The sequence below is a fragment of the Rana temporaria genome, chromosome 3, assembly GCF_905171775.1.
Source record: "Rana temporaria chromosome 3, aRanTem1.1, whole genome shotgun sequence".
Lineage (NCBI taxonomy): Eukaryota > Metazoa > Chordata > Amphibia > Anura > Ranidae > Rana > Rana temporaria.
In genome coordinates, this window is record NC_053491.1 from 176,472,005 (window position 1) to 176,494,592 (window position 22,588).

The 22,588-nt window shown below is 44.8% G+C and overlaps 1 protein-coding gene across 4 annotated transcripts in view; it reads left to right on the top strand.

Annotated features, from left to right (window-relative positions):
- Window positions 1-22,588, top strand: part of PPHLN1 (periphilin 1) — a 119,866-nt gene that overhangs the window by 1,006 nt on the left and 96,272 nt on the right. For 2 of the 4 annotated variants that reach the window (XM_040343875.1, XM_040343876.1), the window contains exons 2-5: window positions 5,116-5,168; window positions 7,991-8,085; window positions 8,739-8,879; window positions 10,042-10,103. In XM_040343875.1, coding sequence (XP_040199809.1) covers window position 5,168; window positions 7,991-8,085; window positions 8,739-8,879; window positions 10,042-10,103 — 299 coding nt within the window. In that variant the 5' untranslated portion in view covers window positions 5,116-5,167. The remainder of the gene's footprint in view (window positions 1-5,115; window positions 5,169-7,990; window positions 8,086-8,738; window positions 8,880-10,041; window positions 10,104-22,588) is intronic. The other 2 variants (XM_040343877.1, XM_040343878.1) reach the window with 1 other exon arrangement.

Sequence of the window (22,588 nt, forward strand, 5' to 3'; positions counted from 1 at the left end):
CCATTGTCAATCACAGCCAGTAAATCAATCAGGTGAGAAAAGGGGACGAGCCATAGATCTGTGTGTGAATGGACATGAATCACGGAGGGACCAGGAGCGCTTGTGGGGGACCTGAGAAGAGGAGGATACTCTCTGCAAAACCATTGCACAGAGCAGGTAAGTAATTTTTTTTTTTTTTTTTTTTAATTCAGCCTTTAATATCACATTAAAGCGGAGCTTCACCCAAAAGGGCAAGCCCCCCCCCCCCCCCATGCCACACTTAGCATGTCATTTTTTTTGGGGGGGGGGGTTACCTAGTTTTGATAGGTACCTGCTCCCACTTCCGCTCGGGCCGCCTAGGTGACTCAAGTGTAAGTTTTCCACTCCCCCCTCCCTGCACTCTTCTGGGACATGTCACAGGAGATTTCTTGCTCATTGAGGAGGCACAGCGTGACTTGCACTCAGCTGTGAAGCCACAAGCTGTCATGCCCAGGTGCCCACACTTGTGATGCCAGGGAGAGGCAAGGTAGAGAAACAATGGTTCAGGCAGCCGCAACGTTTTATCCTGGGACAGGTGAGTGTGTTTTTATTAAAAGTCAGCAGTTACTTTTTGTGGCTGCTGACTTTTAATAAACGCAAAAACGTCTGGAGCTCCGCTTTAGGTTTGTAATAAGGTAAAGAGGGATTAGAACCCCTGTCGGGCTTTTATTTCCATCTGTGTCCCTGTAGGGAGATTCACCCTCTCTATATGTGTCTGGTATTCAGGCTATATGGGAAGACAGACTGCATAGTAAAAGTCTGTCACTGCAGGCTTACACAGGAAATGATTGTTTCCTATGTGTCCCATTCACTCTGCAACACAACCTAGCACTAAAATGCAGACATGCCACGTTTTATCGTAGTGCACCAGTCTTTATTGCACTGCAATATTGGACAGCACAGCACCCGACATTGCAATGAACAAAGTGTGGTGTAGGTTTTGTACACCTCAAATAAAGCTTGTGCAATGTGCCATGCGCGCCTTGCACTGCCTTCAAGCACAGCCGGCAATACAGAGCATCCGGAGGGGCGATCGCTCCAACTGCGCTGCAATCTGCTGGGTTGTATAGTGTGAATTTGCCCTGAAAGTGGAAGAAAATCCTAATAGAGGAGAACCCCAATTCTGGTGACTTCCAGGGATTTCCCTCAATTTGGAGAGGTGTCCTTGGCTTTAAAACTGCCACTGAGTAATCAGAACTCACCCCTGCCCCCATGCTGACACTGACCAATCAGATCTGTCAGAAGAGAGGAGGTTTCAAAACACCTGGGTCACTGTACTGACTTCATGGGCACTGACAGCTCTGCAGCTGGGAAGGTAAGTACAGCAGGGTGGTTAGTGTTGACTTTTTTTTTCTGAAAAGGTGAACTAACACTTGAAGAGTGATTGAACTAAGCTGATGGGAGCAAAAACTTTCCTGGGGTTATATCCCCCTTTTCTGTATTTAATATGTTAAAGAAAGTGTATCTCTAGGCCACACTTTATTATTATTTATTTTTTTTGGACAGAGCAGGAAAGGGTTATCTCTGTCAAGTTTTTATTTAAAAATGGAGGCAAAACCCCTGAGGAAAACAATAAAAACATTTAGGAGTACCAAAACCCTGACTCCAAAGTCAAAAGTGAAAAGTACTATTGTTAAAGAGGTTGTAAACCCTTACGTCTATCCAGTGAAGTGACTGGCCTGACGCCGCGTACACACCATCACTTTATGTGATGGGAAAAAAAACGACATTTTTAAAAACGTCACTTTAAATGACCGTGTGTGGGGGAAAACATCGTTTTATGTCTTGTGAAAAACGAAAAAAAAAATCGAAACATGCTTCAATTTTATGTGTCGTTTTTCAAAACGTTGTTTTTTACTTCACAGAAATTGACCGTGTGTAGCAAAAAACAACGTTTTTACACCCGCGCATGCCCAGAAGCTAGTTATGAAGCGAGCTTCAATGGAAAAAAGTGGTGAACGTAACCTCGCTTTGTGAAAAAACGATGGTGTGTAGGCAACTTCGTCTTTGAAAATTGAAGTTTCAAAAACGTCGTTTTTTACTTCACAGAAAATGTCGTTTTTTTTTCATCACATAAAGTGATAGTGTGTATGCGGCATTAGGTGATACACAGAGATGGAACAATGTATCCTACATATGTTTTACCTGTTTTTCTGCAGTCTGCTCTACATCTATTCAAAGTCAAGAAGTTGATAAAGCTGTTCTCTTTTTCTATCGGAAAAAAATGGGCAGAGAGCTGAAGTTACACTTTGCAGAGCTATCAAGAGAGCTCTTAGAGTTGATTGGAGGGAAGGGGCCCCCTTCATCCAGCACAGAACTTTTCTGAGGCTGTGAGTCATCCGGAGCTCCCTCCTCTGTCCCCCCCCCCTTTTTTTTTTCTCTTGGTGTCAGGATAACTTGTCAAATGTTATTAATGCTGACAGCAGAGGAATGAAGCAGCAGACAGAAATTACACTTAATGCTCTGGATTAAGATAAGTACACGCTATAGAGGAATGCACTTTGTTCATATTTCATGTCTGACGTTTACAACCCCATAAAGTAAGTTGAAAAATTATCTAATTGCCACTCAACCCGCCCCCCTCGACATATAAAACATTAAAAAGACATTGGCCATACCCTCTGACAGTTATTGCAAACCTTGGCACCCCAGATGTTTTGGAACTATATTTCCCATGATACTGAACTACACTGCAGAGTGCATGAGCATCATGGGAAATGTAGTTCCAAAACATCTGGGGCGCCAAGGTTCGCCATCACTGCTCTATGACAACAATAACTGTATCACCACTAATTTGTCTAAAGGGGTGAGCACATCATCAGGTGAAGTTAGTCTTGTATAATGTTTTTAAGAGGAGAATAATAACCACTAAGTTCCTTAACACAACCCCAAGGCATATTCATAAGTGCAATATATCACTTGAGGAGCATTTTTATAATCTTGTAGGATCCATCCATTGTAAGACTCAAAGCGGGTGTATTTGCAGAGAACTCAAAGATATATACAGGCTGTTTTCCACAAGGCGTATATCTATACTAGGCTAAATCCCCTTCTGGTGGTAAAAAGCTACTTGGATCACCGAAGGCAGAATGTGCTGTGGTACAGAATCAAGTCAAGCAACAAAATGGCAGCATAGCAAGATCAATCCACAGAATATAATATATTGTCCCTCTTGGCATTAAGATCATGCCTTGTAATCATGTGGGCGTCAAAAGAGAAATAGTCACTTGTAGTGAAGTCCTCTAATGCAGTCCATGGTAACAAATACTGGTATCAAGAATCAAAGCATAAACACCTGTGACAACTGAAGTATTGTAGTCAGATTGTAGTTCAATCATGGTAGGCACATACACCCTTCCTGATGCCAGCATGGCACCAGATGGACAGATTCAAGATTCTGAAACGTATTCTTCTACCCCGAGACTAGCATTTTATCCATGTAGTGTAAGGGCGGCACCACTCTAAGGGTATATTTTTATTTATATAAAGGGGAACTAAACTCAAAAATAAAATGGTTGATAGGAGGTAGAGTTCTTGTTTTTTGAAAGGGTCGCTTTTGCCAAATGAAACCTCTTTCCCTTCTCCCCTGGCACTTATATTTTATGTTTACACCTGCTTGTGGATAATCTCTAAGATGATGGAAATGGAGCGGAGAGGTCATACGTAGTAGAGTGACCGAATCGGTGGCATGCAATGACCAAAGGAGAAAGAAATGGCATACAGAATGGCGAGGCATTTCCCTTAACTGTCAGCTTTGGAGGAGTGCAAACACAACATTATGTTGTGGGTACTTCACATTATTAGCAAGAACTACCTAGAACAGTGATGGCGAACCTTGGCACCCCAGATGTTTTGAAACTACTTTTCCCATGATGCTCATGCAGTCTGCAGTGTAGCTGAGCATCATGGGAAATGTAGTTCCAAAACATCTGGGGTGCCAAGATTCGCCATCACTGACCTAGAAGATGGTGGTCTAGTTCTGCTTTAACCCCTTTGGAAGTGATAGTAAACTTTCAGTAGTTTTGTTATTGATAATTGCTGTTGCTCAGTTTAAGAGGCCTCCCATTTAACAATAAATTCAGGCAGTGGTTTCCAAGCTCATTCCTTAAAGCGGTTCTCACCCCAGGGGAAAAGTAATAATTTAAAGTCAGAAGCTAAAAATCCTGTAGCTGCTGACTTTTAATAACAGGATACTTGCCTGTCCAGGGATCCAGCGACATCCTCACCTGGGCTAGTTAGTTCTTCACTGTCCTTTGGGATCCTGGTGCTGGTATCTTACCGTGGGCACTGCAACCAGCTGTGCTGTTTGTGGCTTCACACCCGGCTGCCCCACTGCTCATGCGCAAGCTGTGCTGCACTTTGTAAATGGTCCTGCAGTTTTCTGGGAGTTTGTGGGGACCTGACAAATTGCCTGCCAAATGTGGCAGAGGGGGCAGGAGGCGTTAAAGTGAAATTTACCCTTTTGAGTGCAGCTCTGCTTTAAACTGATTGTAAAGGTATTCTACGCATTAAGATAAAGCCTGTGTGCAGCAGCCCCCCTAATACTTACCTGAGCCCCCCCTCTATCCAGCGATTGTTGCACGAGAGACTCGGCTGCCCAGGCTCTCCCCCTCATTGGCTGAGGCAACAGCAGAGTGCCATTGGCTTTTGCTGCTCTCAATCAAAATGAGGGAGCTAATGAGGGGGAGAGAAAGGGGGCAGGGCCTAGCCTGGGCTCTGTGTCTGAATGGACACACAAAGCTGTGGCTTGCCTCGGGTGTCCCCATTGCAAGCTGCTTGCTGTGGGGGCACTTGTCTGGAGGGAGGGGCCAGGAGAGCCGAAGAGGGACCCGAGGAGTGGCGGATCTGGGCTGCTCTGTGCAAAAACCCTGCACAGGTCAGGTAAGTATAAAAAAAAAATTTTTTAACCAAAAAAAACTCCCCAAGACTTTAGTATCACTTTAAGAACACATGACTGATCATGTTTGGGGAATTTCCCTTCTTCTATAAAATTAGCTTTTGTAAATTCCAAGCCATTGACATGAATTTAAAGCTTATGTTTGCAGCTTGTATTTGCTTTCCTGTTCTTTGATTATAATGACTTTATTTCTCTCACAGAAACCTGTTTTTGAATGTGGGTCGTTTTTGAAGTATAATAAAAACTGATAGAAGTAAGTATAACTTTTACACTTATTTTTGTTTTCAGCTGCCTATTATTTGCAATGTCTTTTATTAAAGCCCATCTCTTTTTCTTGTGTGTGTGTGTGTGTGTGTGTGTGTGTGTGTGTGTGTATATATATATATATATATATATAGTGTGTGTGTGTGTGTAAATTTAGGCTGGGAAAGAGGTTCTGTGAGTTTTTTTTTTTTTTTTATTATTGCTGTGTGTTTTTTCCCATTCGAAAGCTATTCTGAGACAAGGAAAGGCAACAGTGGCAACCTTACAGAGATTGGCATCAAAAGATTTGTGTTGCTGTTTTGGTATCACGGACAGTACTCTTTTTCTCCTCGAGTGCTAGCCAACATGTGAGCAAGGGACTTTTATACATTCAATGTTTGTAGCTAAAATATACTCTCCTGACATGGTACTTTTCTTAGATGAGAAGGAAGCTAGCATAGCCTTTGCTTTGGAATCGCATTAAAGGGGTTGTAAAGGTACATTTTTTTCCCCCTAAATAGCTTCCTTTACCTTAGTGCAGTCCTCCTCCACTTACCTCATCCTTCAATTTTGCTTTTAAATGTCTTTATTTCTTCTGAGAAATCCTCACTTCCTGTTCTTCTGTCTGTAACTCCACACACTAATGCAAGGCTTTCTCCCTGGTGTTGAGTGTTGTGCTCTCCCCCTCCCTTAAGGGGGGAGGGGGTGAGCAGGAGAGTCAGGACGCTCTCTACATTGCAGATAGAGAAAGGAGCTGTGTGTTAAGGGGCGTCCTGACTCTCCTGCTCCCCCCCCTCAAGGGAGGGGACGAGCACGATACTCCACACCAGTGAGAAAGCCTTGCATTACGGTGTGTAGTTACAGGCAGAAGAACAGGAAGTGAGAATTTCTCAGAAGAAATAAGGACATTTAAAATCAAAATAGAAGAATGAGGTAAGTGAAGGAGGACTGCACTAAGGTAAAGGAAGCTATTTTTTTTTTTTTTTTTTTTTACCTTTACAACCCCTTTAATTGCTGTCTCTGTTCGGTTTGTATAGAACAGTGAAATGTATTTAAGAAAATTATACATGGTAGAAATGTCCTTGAACTGGTTTTGGTAGGATAATGTTCTCTCTTGCTGCTGATTAATTAGTCTTTGTCATATATGTTGTTCTCCAATACATTTAAATGAATGTGCCATTAACAACAACCACAACACTAACCACAACTTACAAAGCCATCCACAACTCTGCCCAAAGCCACATCACCAATCTTGTCTCCAAACATATCCCAAACCGTCCTCTCCGCTCTTCTCAAGCTCTCTCATCTCCTCCTCCCATGCTCGTCTCCAGGATTTCTCCAGAGCCTCTCCCATCCTCTGGAGCTCTTTACCTCAACCTGTCCGGCTATCCCCTACTCTTGCTACCTTCAGACGATCCCTGAAAACTCATCTCTTCAGGGAAGCTTATCACGTCTCCAACTAATCTTTTACCACTTCCATCAGCTCATTTCCCACAGTTACAACCTTTTGTACCACCTGCCCCACCTTATTGGATTGTAAGCCCTTCTGAGCAGGGCCCACTTAATCCTCCTTGTTTTTTATTGTATTATAACTGTATTGTCTCCCTTGTATATGGTAAAGCGCTGCGTAAACTGTTGTCGCTGTTTAAATCCTGTATAATAATAATAATAATAATAACAAGGCAGTCACCTTGCTGAGTAGCCTCAGATTAAAGAGTAAACACAGTTTTGTTATCCAGTGGCCCAAATGCACCCATCACACCTACAAATCCTAACACAGACCTTAGATCAGATGATCCCCATTCCTTGATGGTGGTTTCAGACTATGCTTCATTCTCCCTGAAGCTGCCCTATTACTCATGGGTGGATCTTAATTCTAGACTTTAATGGAGAGACTGTCTACCTGTACGATCTGCTCCCTAATGATAAAAGCAGTGCATGCCCACTAATGCCTTGTACACACAATTGGTTTTCCCAACGGTAAATAGTCAGCCGGGAAAACCGAGAACCTGCTTGGTAGCTTTTTCCCCCCTACACACGGCCAATTTTCCTAACAGGAAAACTGCCATGAGAGCTTTGGTCGGGAAACCCGGCCGTTTGTATGCTCCATAGGAAAACTGCCGGCTTAAAAACTGCCGGGAATCCCGTCTGGAAAAAGAAAACATGTTCTAATTTTTTTTCGGCGGTTTTCCAGTTAGGAAAACTGCCATGGAGCATACACACGGCCAGTTTTTCCGGCCAAAAGCTTTTGTGGCAGTTTTCCCGACACAAAACTGGTCGTGTGTACGAGGCATAAGGCAGTTTTCTTGCTGGTTATAGGGATGAAGAGAGCGGGGAGGGTTGGTTTAAAAATGTATAGCAGTTTCACTGCTACAGGGTGGTGTGTTGTAAGGAGAGAGAGAGAGAGAGAGAGAGAATATATATATGTTATTTAGATGTTTACAAATGTGGAGGCACTCATGTACACTTTAGGGGTGTTCTGTAGGAATGGTGCATGAACATCAGTGCTATTATTACCTTTGCAATGTTTTAGGCCAAGCCTGGTCAGGTTCACTTTAATGTAGGATAAGTAAAACGGTATACAGGAGCCAACAGATTCTCAATAGGCCATTGCTGGTCTATGGGCTTGTGATTTCTTTCTCCAGGAAAAGCTGTTTTGTGATTAAACTATATTGCATATTGACTTTTAATATCACATTTGGATGGGCTGACAGTTTATTGGTTATTATTGTGGTTATTCTTTTTTGTTTATTGGGGGGAGAATGTCGTGCACTCTAGATTTATGCAATTTAAATCTGTTTTTCATTTAAAAATTATACATCTTTAATTTAGTGGAGTACAGAAAAGATGAACTCTGGGCTGAAGGTCGATATGAGTATGAGAGGGTTCCTAGACACCGCCTTCCTCCACGTGACATTCCTCCAGATGTGAGTATTTTTTGGACTAGTCTCCACATATTTTACATACTGTTCCATAAAATGTATACTTTGCTACCTCAGACTTCTGCAGTACCACTGCATGATATGCTTTTAACCTCAAAATGCATGGCTGATCTGTTGATCTGGCTTTAGTGTCCCCTGAAAGTTTTGTTAGTTGAATGGAGGAGAGAGGGGCTTAGTTCAAATAGGGATTGATGCATTTTCATATTCCACCTTTTTGTAAATGTCTTGTTACACATATACTTAAGGTGTAACATGAAACATGGTGGTAATGTCAGAAAGATGGAATTGACCATTATACACTGGTAGGCAAAGCTTAAATGGGTTGTAAAGGTAATTCTTATTTTTTTGAATAGCAAAATAGTCTATACTTACCTACTCTGTGCAATGGAATTGCACAGAACGGGCAGGAACTTCCTCTTCTCTGGCCAGTGTGCCCATGGGATGCTGCTTCCCATGGGGGCACTCGTGCGCGCTTGCGCCTGAGTCCCTCTGCTCTGTCCCTCTGCTGTGTCCATTGACAGACAGCAGCACTCGGACGTTTTCGTCTCCCTCTTCTGGCCATTCACAACGTTTTTTCATTATTTGTAAGTCTATTGTCGTTTTAGAGTATATTTATTTTTTGTTTTGCTTATGTTAAGGGTGAATATCACAGAGTGGTAAATCTAGTCAGAAGGCCAGAGGAAGAAGGATATCATCGATATGAAGAATATGGTGAACCAGATTACAGAGATTATGAAGAAAGCCATGCTTATGAAAGAAAAGGTGGACCATATAGAGGGGTATGTTATTGATTGGAGTAGAGCACGTTTTAGCATTTTACTTTACTGCCTCCACTAATTTATGACTAATTGTGGGTTTTGTAACTAGGGATAATAAGTTTGACTACTTCTTGTGAGGGTCCAACTAAGTAGGCTGATATCTGTGTCTTTGTTTCTAATATTGGAATTTAAATCCACTTTTTTTAAGTGTCCATTGAGAGGCACAGGAGTTGGAGTGTTGGGTTATATTGCTGCCCGCTACGAGATTTGGACTCTGACAAACAAAAACATGTCAGCCTGGTATTTCCCTTCAACTCCCAGCATGCCTTAGTTTTTAGCTTTTGTCCTAGGAGGGTGGTCACTTTTTTTCTCCATGGAGAAAAGTCTAACCTATTTGCTAGTTATAGTATTCTTCAATCGAGATTCCACTACATAGTGCTTGAGCTGGTCTCAAACTGGAACTTTAATTGCTAAAGCCTTGTACACAGTCGTGTGTGCGTGTGTTTCTTTTTTTTTTCTTTTCGTTCAACCCAGCAGAGGTGCAATGGCTCTCCCCGGGTCTCTTCCTCCTCATTGGCTGAGATAGCAGTGAGAGCCATTGGCTCCTGCTACTATCAATAACAGCCAGTGAGCCTATGAGAAGTGCGCGAGGGACAGGCCAAGCCACAATCCGTGTGTTAATGGAAACACAGAGCAGTGGCTCCAGAGCCCGCATAGCACCCTGTTTGCTATGGGGGCACTCGGCAGGAGGGAAGGGCCAGGAACATCGGCTGGAGACCCGGGGAGAGGCATATCGGCCGGGGCTGCTTTGTGCAAAACAACTGCACAAACATGTTGTTTAAAAAATATCAAGATTTAATATCACTTTAAAGTTAGGGCAACAGCTTGTAGCATCTAACAAGTGTTTTGTTATTTTTAAACTGTAGTTACTTTTTAAACCCATATCTGGTTTAGTCATTTGGTAGGTGTTCTTCTGTAACTTCACAAATCCTTTCATACACAGGGCAAACAATAAGCTTAGCATGGTTTACTCTACAGTGAATAGAATTGTCTACATCTGTGTTTTTCATTTATATATTCAGTTTTTTCGTTAATTGATGTATAATTGACGTGGATGCTACAGTATTGAAAATCTACAGATGAAAATGTGTTTTATGCCTTGTTCCCGAACTGTTTACTGCAGGAAGAACCAGGGTATAGGTGGGCAAGAGGTGAAGCACACATGAGTCGGCATGCAGAATACAGGTAACTGTGCTACTTGCTTTTTTCTGTGAAGACATATACAAAATGCAACATACACATCAAATGGGTTTACACTTCCAAACATATGCTGAGATTAATAAAAAGTTAATTGTAGATTTGACATGATGAATATAAGTTTGGGAAACACAAAATTATACAAATTTCCTTACCCAATATATCACACTTTATAAATCTAGTATGGAGAAACCAAAAAGTAAAAGCTTTTTTTAACTTATAAGAATTCTCATTGTTTTTACTTTTGGCATTGCTAAGGACTAAGTTCTAATACAAGTGGGGTCCCCCGGGGTTCTGTGTTCTGGGACCAATGCTGTTTATCCCATCCTCCAGGTCATTTATGAACAAATTAAATGGCTCAATCTCTGTATTTGCAGACAACACTAAGCTAAGCAGGGCAATAACTTCTCTGCAGGATGTGGAAACCTTGCAAGAACATCTGAACAAAGTAATGGGGTTTGCAACTACATGGCAAATGAGGTTTAATGTAGAAAAATGTAAAATAATGCATTTGGTTGGCAAAAATAGGAATGCAATCTACTCGCTAGTGGGTGAACCTCTGGGGGAATCTAGGATGGAAAAGGACCTGGGGGTCCTAGTAGGTGACAGGATCAGCAATGGCATGCAATGCCAAGCTGCTGCTAACAAAGCAAACTGATTATTGGCATGCATTAAAAAGGGGATTAAATCCAGAGATAAAACGATAATTCTTCCACCCTACAAGACTTTGGTCTGGCTGCATCTGTAGTATGCTGTCCAGTTCTGGGCACCAGTCCTCAGGAAGGATGTACTGGAAATGGAGCAAGTACAAAGAAGGGCAACAAAGCTAATAAAGGGTCTGGAGGATATTGGTTATGAAGAAAGGTTGAATTGCGTACCTGAAAAGAAAACAATGGTAACGATAAAGAAAACATTAATTCAATAAAACAAAAACAATCTGTGCCAAAAAAATATATGCCGAAGCATGGTGGCAATCCGCCCCTAATGTTGGGGGCAAATCTCCCCTCCACCCCTACCCCCATGCTTTGGCATATATGCTCCTTTTTTATTTATTTATTTTTAACTGTAGTGGTGAAATCGCCTCCTACAGCGCTGGAGTCGATGATTTATGTATTGTGAGAGCAAACACTGTTGCTGTCCAGATGTCTAACAATAAAACGCAGTAAACAGTAAAGTATAAAATAATTGCATACCTGAACAACTAACATGGTGATAAAACATAGTAGCAATAAAACATTTCAGGTAAAAAATACAGTAAAGCAGAGCAGAATAGAGAGAGAGAACAGTAGAGAGAGAATAGAACGACAACTATTTTGGGCTTTTTGATTTTATATACTTTCTGGGGTTATTTTTTTAAACTCCTAGTCTGTGCAGTGCTGTACCCTACGCTAATACTCCACTAGTGTGTGGTAGCGTTCGAAACATTCACCAATGCAAAGACCAGGATGGTCAGGACAGGAAAGACAATAATAGCGGGTGTCACACCTAAATCCATGCTTGCTACAGATACGACGTCTTCTTTGGGGTGATCGATTGGTAGGGGTACCAGGGAGCACATACCGAAAAGGCCTCCCATGCAGCTGGCTCACTGCATTTACTTTGGGAAGTTGCATTTACTTTTTGTACCAGCGTCTGGCCTTACGGGCAATTAAGTATGGCACCAACAACTGGTCGTTGAGGTCCACCCCTCACATATTAAGGTTATATTCGTGGACACAGAGGGGTTTCTCCACAACACCAGTCGGGAATTTGGACCGTCGTGTCTACGTGAAGGGAGGACAGAAAGAAAACATTCTTATCCCTCCACTTTACTGCAAGCAAATTATTACACTTCAAGCAGGCTCTCACCCCCGCCTAAGATGGAAATCTACAAGCTGCTGGGGTAAGCTCCGGCGATTAGATCGCACGGTGCCACATGCGCCAATTCCATGATTAAACAAGTGACTAAAAAGTGGCACGCTAGGGGCGTGGCCTGACGCAGCATGGAGTAGGACAGGTGTAATATGTGCTCCGTCCATTACTCCTTTTTCAACAAAATCCTGCACTCCAGCATAATCCTCCACTAGCCCAGCGGGATCACCTGAGGGTGCTGAACACTAGCAGCCGCGGCTCCACGCCGTTCCGATCGCACGGCGGCCTCCGCGGAGCAGCGATCCCTCCCACGGCCGCCGCATTCAGGAAAGGCTGTGGCTTCGGCCTAACTCTGGAGGTCCGCGCCCATCTTGCTCCACCCGGCCTGCGGGTAAGTGCAGAGCGCCAGCCCTGTGAGATCCCCCTGAAGGCCCTGCACACCGGTGGCCACTACCATCTGCCTATATACTACCCACACATGGCTGCCGTGTTTGGCGGGGGGGCGCGGCTTCGGCCTAGTATCAGAGGACGGTGGCCATCTTGCTTCACCCAGCTTACTGACCATTTCTGCTCCCAGGCCTTGCTGGCTCACAACTCTATACCCTCAGAGACAGCCTAACTAGTCAGACACAGTGGGGGTGAGGACCACCGCAGATCTTTTGCCATGACCCAACGGAAAACACCAAAGGCCACCCTGGCTAAACATGATCAATACCGCCGCCAGGTGAAAGAGGGCGCTGGGGAGGATGGCGGCGCTGAATGCGGGAAACGCCGAGAAATTACACTGCAAAAGTGCTGGAGGCGATCACACTCTGCCGGACGTCTTTGACAGCCCAAATTGAGGAGGTCAAGGTGGACATCTCGCTTATACAACAGGACTTTCAAAAACTCTGTGAGAGGGTCATAACAGCCAAAACCTGCATAGGAGTGGTGGAGGACGCCATCGCGCCGCTTCAGGTCAGCTCGGATAGTATGCAGCTCCAAATCAACCAGATCCTGAGCAAGCAAGATGTTATAGAGAATTTGCTCAGTTTCATCGGTCTCCCCTAGGGACCTAGAAGGGCAGCGGAGTCTGTCATCATTATTCACATATACCGCACCACCGAGGGAGTCCGCAAATGCATCGAATCCTGGTACGTTACCTTTCAGTTGTCCTTTCTTGGCTGCCCGCGGCCAATACTCCTCACCCCTGGGCTATCCTGAGACGCCTCCTTGCCTTCCCCTGTTTCTATCCTACCTCACTGCAACTTACAAGGAGAGACTCCTACACTTGGTTCTTCCTATTAAAGGTGGATCCCTAGACGTACCCTGGAGACTATAATTGCGGAGCACAATTGGTCCTACATCCCATATGCATAAAACAGCGAATTTTCGCCCCCCCCCCAGCAACCGGAACAAGCATTCCTTTTTTTTTATGACTGCAGCACGTTGGCTCCCATTGTCCCCTTATTGTATTTTTTTGTTAACCGTACAAGAAGAGCCTGTTGCTCTTTATTTGTTGGTCCTTTGCCACCTGCACCATTCATGTGGACTGATCGCTGTAGTTTTTTCAAGTAACAGCAGGACATTGTTTTTACCTGCTCCCAGTTGTCACTTATGTTTGGTTTTGGGCACATACCCGCATCAGTTGGGGAAGATGCAGGGTGGGAAGGGGGGGGGGGGGAGGGGAGGTTAGTTTTCATTTGATGGAATGCAATACAATGGATTGCGAGCCGATACTGCACAGATGGCAAGCCTTAGGTTCATGTAATATGCACAATGTCTTTATGCTAGAACTGAAATGTGGACCACATATTCACTTAGGGGAGGGGAGGGGCGGGTCTCTACTGTCCCACGATATATCTTGTTGTCTGACTTATGGCCTCGATAAAACTGCTCACTTGGAATGTACGTGGGCTTGGGAACAGGGTGAAGAGATCTGCGGTCTTCTCATTTCTCAAAAAACAACGTGCTGACATTGTGGTGCTGGTGGAGACGCACGTGGAGGGTCGGCTCCAGATGGCACTCCGCCGGCCATGGATCGGGTGGGGCCTATCATTCATCCCACTCCTCCCATGCGCGCGGAGTCTCAGTCTTGGTGGCCAAGTCTGTACATTTTGAGCTCTGTGATGTCCAGTCTGACCCGCAGGGGCGATATGTTTTTCTTTCTGTTAAACTATATGGTGAACCTTTTCTTTTGATGGCATTCTATGTACCTCCCCAATTTTTCTCTGCTATAGTTACAGAGGGCTTGCTGTATATGACTCGTCTTCCTTCGATTCAGTCGGTGTGGCTGGGGGATTTTAATATCGCGCTGAACCCAGCACTAGACAAACTCACCTTCACCACTACCTAATACAGCTCCAACTCACACTAGATTCTCCCGACTTATCACCTCCTTTAATCTCACCGATACCTGGCGCTTTAAATTCCCGCTCGGTCGCTCTTACTCCTGTTTCTCAGCCACTCATAACACTATGTCCCGCATAGACTTCATACTAATCTCCAACACCCTCACTCCAAGGTTGCTGAGTGCTGAGTTTTTTCCCCTAGGCTACGTTCAGACCATAGCCCATATTGGATTAGCCTCTCTGTCCCGCTAGACAACCCACCTCGTACATGGCGCCTGAATCCATTCTGGCTCACCCTGCTTTCGGAGGGTGACAAGCTTGGTAACAGTTGGAGGACCTACTTTTCTTGAGAATGACGGATCCGCATCCCCAGATATAGTATGGGAAACCTTTAAACTACATGCACGCCTGACTCTGACATCCCATATCAACAGGCTGAAGGCCAACTCAGCAGCCGCACTGGACGGGGCAGTACAGGACTTGTCCTCCTCTGAACAAAATTATCTGTCAGACCCCACTCCTGCTGGGGCTGCCCAACTTAAGTTGCAAACCAGGGTGGTCAACCAGTTACAGCAAGAGTCGGCCAGGAAAAAACTTTTCTTTGCCGGGCAAAAATTGTTTGAGCAATTACTGGCCCTAACGGGGAGAGGGTCACTGAGCCCCAGGCTGTGGCCACCAGGTTTAGAGACTTCTACACACAGCTTTACACAACTCAGGTCTCCACCACCGAAGCCCAATTGTAGGATCTACTGGCGTGAATTACTTTCCCACAGTTAAACAATGCCCAAATGGCTATGCTAGACGCGCCTCTCACACAGGATGAAATGGCTACAGCGATTGCGAGCTTTGCTAGATCCAAGGCCCTGGGTTCGGACGGGTTACCCATAGAATTCTATGCTTAATACAGCGAGATACTTACTCCCAAGTTATTATCCCTCTATAACCACTTGTTCGACAACTCCACTCTGCCCCCATCGATGAGCGAAGCGGTTATTATCCTCATACCCAAACCGGGCAAAGACCCGGGCCTCCCGGAATCTTATAGACCCATATCGCTCCTCCAGGTAGACATAAAGATTTTGGCCAAAGTGCTTGCCCTTCGCCTTAACCAAGTGATACTGACCCTGATACATGCAGACCAAGCCAGATTTATGCCGGGGCGTAACACCTCATTCAACCTTAGAAAATTATATATTAACTTGCAAGCGATGCACACTAATGTTGGGTCACGGATGGTGGTGGCCTTGGACACAGCTAAGGCCTTTGTTTCGGTGGAGTGTAGATACCTTTGGGGATGCTTACGCAACTTTGGCTTTGTACCCATCTTTATTAAGTGGGTGGAACTGTTATACCTGGTGCCCAACGGGAGGGCTTCCCAGACGTCCGACCTGCCCATGGGCACTAGACAGGGCTGCCATCTGTCTCCGCTCCTTTATGCTCTGGCAGGGGAGCCACTTGCAATCTCCATTAGAGACGACCCCGAGATCCAGGGTCTTTGCCTTGGATCCCTGACTGAGAAAATTTTCCTATATGCAGATGACACACTACTGTATCTAGCCGACCCCGCCACGTCCCTTAAGAAGGCACTACACACAATCAAACATTAAGGCCAGTTTTCCGGCCTCAAAATTAATTGGGAAAAATCCCAAATACTCGCCATGGACAGCTTCCCCTCTCCCAGGCTACAGGAACAGTTACCTCTTCAGCGAGTTAACCCTATTAAATATCTTGGAGTGTTGGTGAATAGGACACCGGCTGACTATCACTGAACATAGAGCCCTTTTTCAATCTCATCAAGTCTAGGACTCGGGTGTGGGCGAGACTGCCCCTTGGTGCATGGGGACGCATTAATATTATTAAAATTATACTACTTCCCAAAATATTGTACATACTCTGGCATACGCCTGTATACTTGCCCCTAAAACTTTTTAAATCCAATGGAGGCCATACTCAGGGCATTTATCTGGGACACCAACAGACATAAGCTGGCCTGGAGAGTCCTTAAGAACCCCACTGACCTGGGTGGAACGGCCCTCCCGGACCTGAATCTCTATTACCTTGCAATCCCAACTGTCTCAGCTATACCACATTGATAAAACAGACAGACTAAGATTCCTCATGCTCCTCTGCCCACAGTGGGCGCAACTGACCATGGATCCACTTACTGCAATTAAAGTGGGTCAACTCCAACAGGGACTGGGGGTCTCTCCTGTACCAATATAGGCACATATGGGACATTGCTGCCAAGATGTTGGGGACCCCTACCCACAACGATTATATACCCCTCTATGGCACAATAAATTACTTCCAGAGTTTATCTCGATCCCTAACACAAACATATGGAGCGAACATGGGATATATTACTTGCATCACATATTTTCGAATGGCACGCTTAAAAACTTTGAGAGACTCCAAAACGAGTTCCGACTGCCCAATTCACTACTCTTTCAATTCTTTCATGTACACCATGCAGTTCAGGCACAGTTCACCCAGCCTTTACCACAGTCCACTCCTAATGTCGTTATGGCAGTAGTTAAAGGGTCACTAAAGGAAAAAAATTTTTTTGCTGAAATGACTGTTTATTGGGTATAGAGACATAAAAGTTAACTGATTCCTTTTTAAAAATGATTAAAAATAGATTCAATTCAATCATATAATGTGCCTTTAGTTTCACTTTCGCTTTTAAAGGTACATACATGAAGTTCCGGGTGAGAGGTGAGTCGGGAAGACTTGCAGAACAAAAACAAACAAATCCAGGGCAGTGTTTTGTTTTTAAAATGAATCTGATTGGTTCTGAGTTTTAGACACACAGTAATGACAGCTTAGACCACCGTGAAAAGCTCCCAGTACTGTGGTTATAAGGAAACAGGCAACCAGGAAGTGTGGAGATCAGAGCAGAATTAGTTACTTCAAAGCAAAAACGAACAATAAGGACATGAAACCAGTACTGCAGTAAGGTAAAGGAAGCTATTTAGCTAAAAAATGTTTTTCCTTTAGTGACCCTTTAACCAGTTCCCGACCCCCGCATGTACATATACGTCCACAATATGGCACGTACAGGCACATGGGCGTACAGGTACGTCCTCGCCTATTAGCGGGTGGGGGGTCCGATCGGGACCCCCCCCGCTACATGCGGAGGTTGGGTCCACTCGGGGAGCGATCCGGGACCACGGCGGCGGCTATTTGTTTATAGCCGCTCCGTCGCGATCGCTCCCCGGAGCTGAAGAACGGGGAGAGCCGTGTGTAAACACGGCTTCCCCGTGCTTCACTGTGTCGGCGCATCGATCGCGTCATTCCCTTTATAGGGAAGACACGATCGATGACGTCATTCCTACAGCCACACCCCCCCAACAGTTGTAAACACATACTAGGTGCACCCTAACTCCTACAGCGCCCCCTGTGGTTAACTTCCAAACTGCAACTGTCATTTTCACAATAAAGAATGCAATTTAAATGCATTTTTTGCTGTGAAAATGACAATGGTCCCAAAAATGTGTCAAAATTGTCCGAAGTGTCCGCCATAATGTCGCAGTCACGAAAAAAAACGCTGATCGCCGCCATTAGTAGTAAAAAAAAAAAAATTAACAAAAATGCAATAAAACTATCCCCTATTTTGTAAACGCTATAAATTTTGCGCAAACCAATCGATAAACGCTTATTGCGATTTTTTTTACTAAAAATAGGTAGAAGAATACGTATCGGCCTAAACTGAGGAAAAAAAATGTTTTTATATATGTTTTTGGGGGATATTTATTACAGCAAAAAGTAAAAAATATTGCATTTTTTTCAAAATTGTCGCTCTATTTTTGTTTATAGCGCAAAAAATAAAAACCGCAGAGGTGATCAAATACCACCAAAAGAAAGCTCTAATTGTGGGGAAAAAAGGACGCCAATTTTGTTTGGGAGCCACGTCGCACGACCGCGCAATTGTCTTAAAGCGACACAGTCCCGAACTGTAAAAACCCCTTGGGTCTTTAGGCAGCAATATGGTCCGGGGCTTAAGTGGTTAAGGGGGAGCATCCACGGAGGCTGATATCTGATTTTTATGTCATGCTCCTAACCCCATCATCAACCGTGCTAGCCTACAACCTTAAACCAAGATGGGAAAGAGAGGTGGGCCTGCTAGAGGTTGAGGAGTGGAGTGAAGCACTTGACTCATGCAAGACTGTATCCCCCAAACTCTCTGACAGGTTGACCTAGTTGTATATCGTGCACCGAGCATATCTTACCCCCTTAAGAATAGCCTGCTTTAGGCAACAGTCTTCTACCTTGTGCACAATGTGTAAACAGGTGACGGGCTCTTTTTTCCATTTAATTTGGGAGTGCCCGGTCCTTCAGAGTCTATGGAAGCAGATTGTGGACTTCCTCCATGATGACATGGGATCCCCCTTGACCCTGGACCCCAAACAATGTCTACTAGGGATATTCCCTGATTCTGAGATGGACACATTCACCAAAACATTCCTACATGAAACACTGTTCTCTGCAAGGAAAATTATAGCCAGGCAGTGGATAAGACCCATTCCCCCTAGCTTCAGTGACTGGAAAATAGATATGAATAACACGCCGCCCTACAAGAAGTTCATATACATCAACAGAGGTTGCCCAGATAAGTACAACAAAATTTGGGACAGGTAGCTTGCGTCCGGACACATGTACTGGTGGTTCATAGTCATAACCCCTCCCAGCGAGGAACCTCATGATTAGCATAGACAGAAGGTTTCCACCCAACTAAGATTTGTTGAGCATCTGGTTTAATTTGTATGAGTTCCTGACTTGCTGTATTTACATGTACATGAGGCACATATCCTTCTATGCATTTCCACAGTATTGCCTTATAACCTGCAGAAATATGTTTAACCACTTCCCGCCCGGCCTATGGCCGATTTACGTCCGGGAAGTGGTTATGAAATCCTGACAGGACGTTCTAGAACGTCCTGCAGGATTTCATGCCGCGCGCGCCCGTGGGGGCGCGCATCGCGGCGATCGGTGATGCGGGGTGTCAGTCTGACACCCTGCATCTCCGATCTCGGTAAAGAGCCTCCGGCGGAGACTCTTTACCACGTGATCAGCCGTGTCCAACCACGGCTGATCACGATGTAAACAGGAAGAGCCGTTGATGGCTCTTCCTCACTCGCGTCTGAAAGACGCGAGTAGAGGATAGCCGATCGGCGGCTCTCCTGACAGGGGGGGTAAGCGCTGATTGTTTATCAGCGCAGCCCCCCCTCGGATCGCCACACTGGACCACCAGGGATGCCCACCCTGGAGCACCAGGGTGGGCAAAAAAAAAAAGAAAGCCAAAAAAAAAAGTCTAAAAAATAAATAAAAAAAAAAGCATAAAGAAAAAAGATGCCAGTCAGTGCCCACAAATGGGCACTGACTGGCAACAATTAGTGCTGCCACCCCAGTGTCCATCAGCGCCACCCCAGTGTCCATCAGCGCCACCCCAGTGTCCATCAGCGCCACCCCAGTGTCCATCAGTGCCACCCCACAGTGCCCATCCATGCCCAGTGCCCACCTAGCAGTGCCCATCTGTGCCACCCATAAGTATCCATCTGTGCCGCCCATGAGTGCCCATCTGTGCCGCCCATGAGTGCCCATCAGTGCCGCCTATGTGTGCCCATCAGTGCCGCCTATGTGTGCCCATCAGTGCCGCCTATGTGTGCCCATCAGTGCCGCCTATGTGTGCCCATCAGTGTCGCATACCAGCGCCGCCAATCAGTGCCACCTCATCTGTGCCCGTCAGTACTACCTCATCGATGTCCATCAGTGCCATCTCATCGGTGCCCATTAGTGCCGCCATATCAGTGCCCGTAATTGAAAGAGAAAACTTATTTACAAAAAAATTAACAGAAAAAAATAAAAACTTAGTTTTTTTTTCCAAATTTTCAGCCTTTTTTTAGTTGTTGCGCAAAAAAAAAAATCGCAGAGGTGATCAAATACGACCAAAAGAAAGCTCTATTTGTGGGGAAAAAAGGACGCCAATTTTGTTTGGGTACAATGTAGCATGACCGCGCAATTGCCATTCAAAGTGCGACAGTGCTGAAAGCTGAAAATTGGCTTGGGCGGGAAGCTGCGTAAGTACCTGGTATGGAAGTGGTTAACCACTTCAAGACCTTAGGTGTTTTTCAGATTTGGTGTTTGCAAGACTAAAACAGTTTTTTCTGCTAGAAAATTACTTAAAACCCCCAAACATTATATATATGTTTTTTCTAACACCCTAGAGAATAAAATGGTGGTCATTCCAATACTTTTTGTCACACCGTATTTGCGCAGCGGTCTTACAAGCGCACTTTTTTTGGAAAAAAATCACTTTTTTGAATTAAAAAATAAGACAACAATAAATTTGGCCCAATTTTTTTATATATTGTGAAAGATAATGTTACGCCGAGTAAAATGATACCCAACATGTTACGCTTAAAAATTGCGCCCGCTCGTGGCATGGCGTCAAACTTTTACCCTTAAAAATCTCGATAGGCGATGTTTAAAACATTCTAGAGGTTGCATTTTTGGAGCTACAGTGTAGGCCTAGGGCTAGAATTATTGCTCTCGCTCGAACGATCACGGCGATACCTCACTTGTGTGATTTGAACACCGTTTTCATATGCGGGCGCTACTCGCGTATGCTTCTGCGCGCGAGCTCGTCAGGACGGGGCGCTTTAAAAAATTTTTTTTTTTGTTTTCTTATTTATTTTATTACTTTTTACACTGAAAAAAAAATTGATCACTTTTATTCCTATTATAAGGAATGTAAACATCCCTTGTAATATAAAAAAGCATGACAGGTCCACTTAAATATGAGATCTGGGGTCAAAAAGACCTCAGATCTCATATTTAGACTAAAATGCAAAAAAAATATTTGAAACTGTCATTTTTTTCAAATGACCAAAAAAAAAATTGTCTCTTTAAGACAAGACAAGAGGCGGAAGTGACGTTTTGACGTCACTTCCGCCCAGCAGAGCTATGCGGACGGGTGAAGGAGATTTTTCCTTCAGTCTCGTCCCCGCTCAGCTGCCGAACAGTCCCGATCTCCTCCGCCGCTACCGACGCCTCCGGTAAGCGGCGGATGGCGCGGGAGAGCGGCGGGAGGGGGGGGCCCCTCTCCCGCCACCGATAACGGCGATCTCGCGGCGAATCTGCCGCGGAGACCGCCGTTATCGTGTACCAGACCGCGCACACTAAAGATCGATACCTCGGTTGTGGCAGCAGCTGCTGCCGTTACCGATATATCAATCTTTAAAAAAAGGACGTACATCGTCGTGCGCAGGTCTGGAAGTGGTTAAACTGTAAATTGTTCAATAAAAGCTTTAAATACAAAAAAAAAAGTGGCACGCTCGTGTAATAATTGTCCACATACAAGTGGTACCCCTTTCCGAATAAGGGTGACACCAAGTCCTACATTATCTTAGCAGCGCTCTCTATGTAGTCTGGGCAGTCCTCCCGCTCTACGTATCCATCTCTTCCCTCGTAAACATAAATATAAGCATGTATAGCCTGTGGCCCTATCACAGAGCTTGTACATATTGACCCCATATCTGGCATGCTTGCTGGGAAGATACTGTTTGAATGACAAGCGGCCGGAAAACTTAATCCGGGACTCGTCAACGCAGTCAACTTGATTAAGAGTAAACAAGGCTGCAAACTGTTGGTTGAAGTGGTTTATGAGGGGCCGAATTTTGTAGAGCCGATCGTATCAAGGGTCACCCCGAGGGCGAGTTCATTATCATTGAAATGCACGAACCGCAAGATCTGCTTGTGTCCTGCTCATGGAGGCAGAGAACACGGGCAAAAGGTGAATTGGGTCAGTGGACCTCAACTCTCTTTTTAACTGTGCCCATAAGGAGGGATAGGCCCAGGAAGGTCTTAAATTCGGAAACCGTAATAGGTTTCCAATCTCTGGCAAGGGTAAACTGGGGATTAGTGGCGATGAATTGACCAGCATACAAATTACTTTGGTCCACAATAGATCTATAGAGATCTTCAGTGAAAAACGGCATGTAAAAATTATGTAAAATCAACTGTTAATACCTGAATTCCGGGTTGGCCAGTGAATGGGGGAAGTACGGTTGCTGCGGAAGTGGTGGGCTCCCTATTCGGATTGGAAAATGTAGCAGGAAGGGCACTATGGGCTCGACAGCTTGTCTGTTTTTTTGGTGGCTGCAGGACCATAGTTGTGCTAGCCACCTAACCAGCTTCAAGTGCACTTATGGGACTCGCCACGTGATACTGCAGTGCTGGTTTGACTACGACCAGGATGTACTAGGCCGCTGATGCTTGCCAGTTCACCAGAAG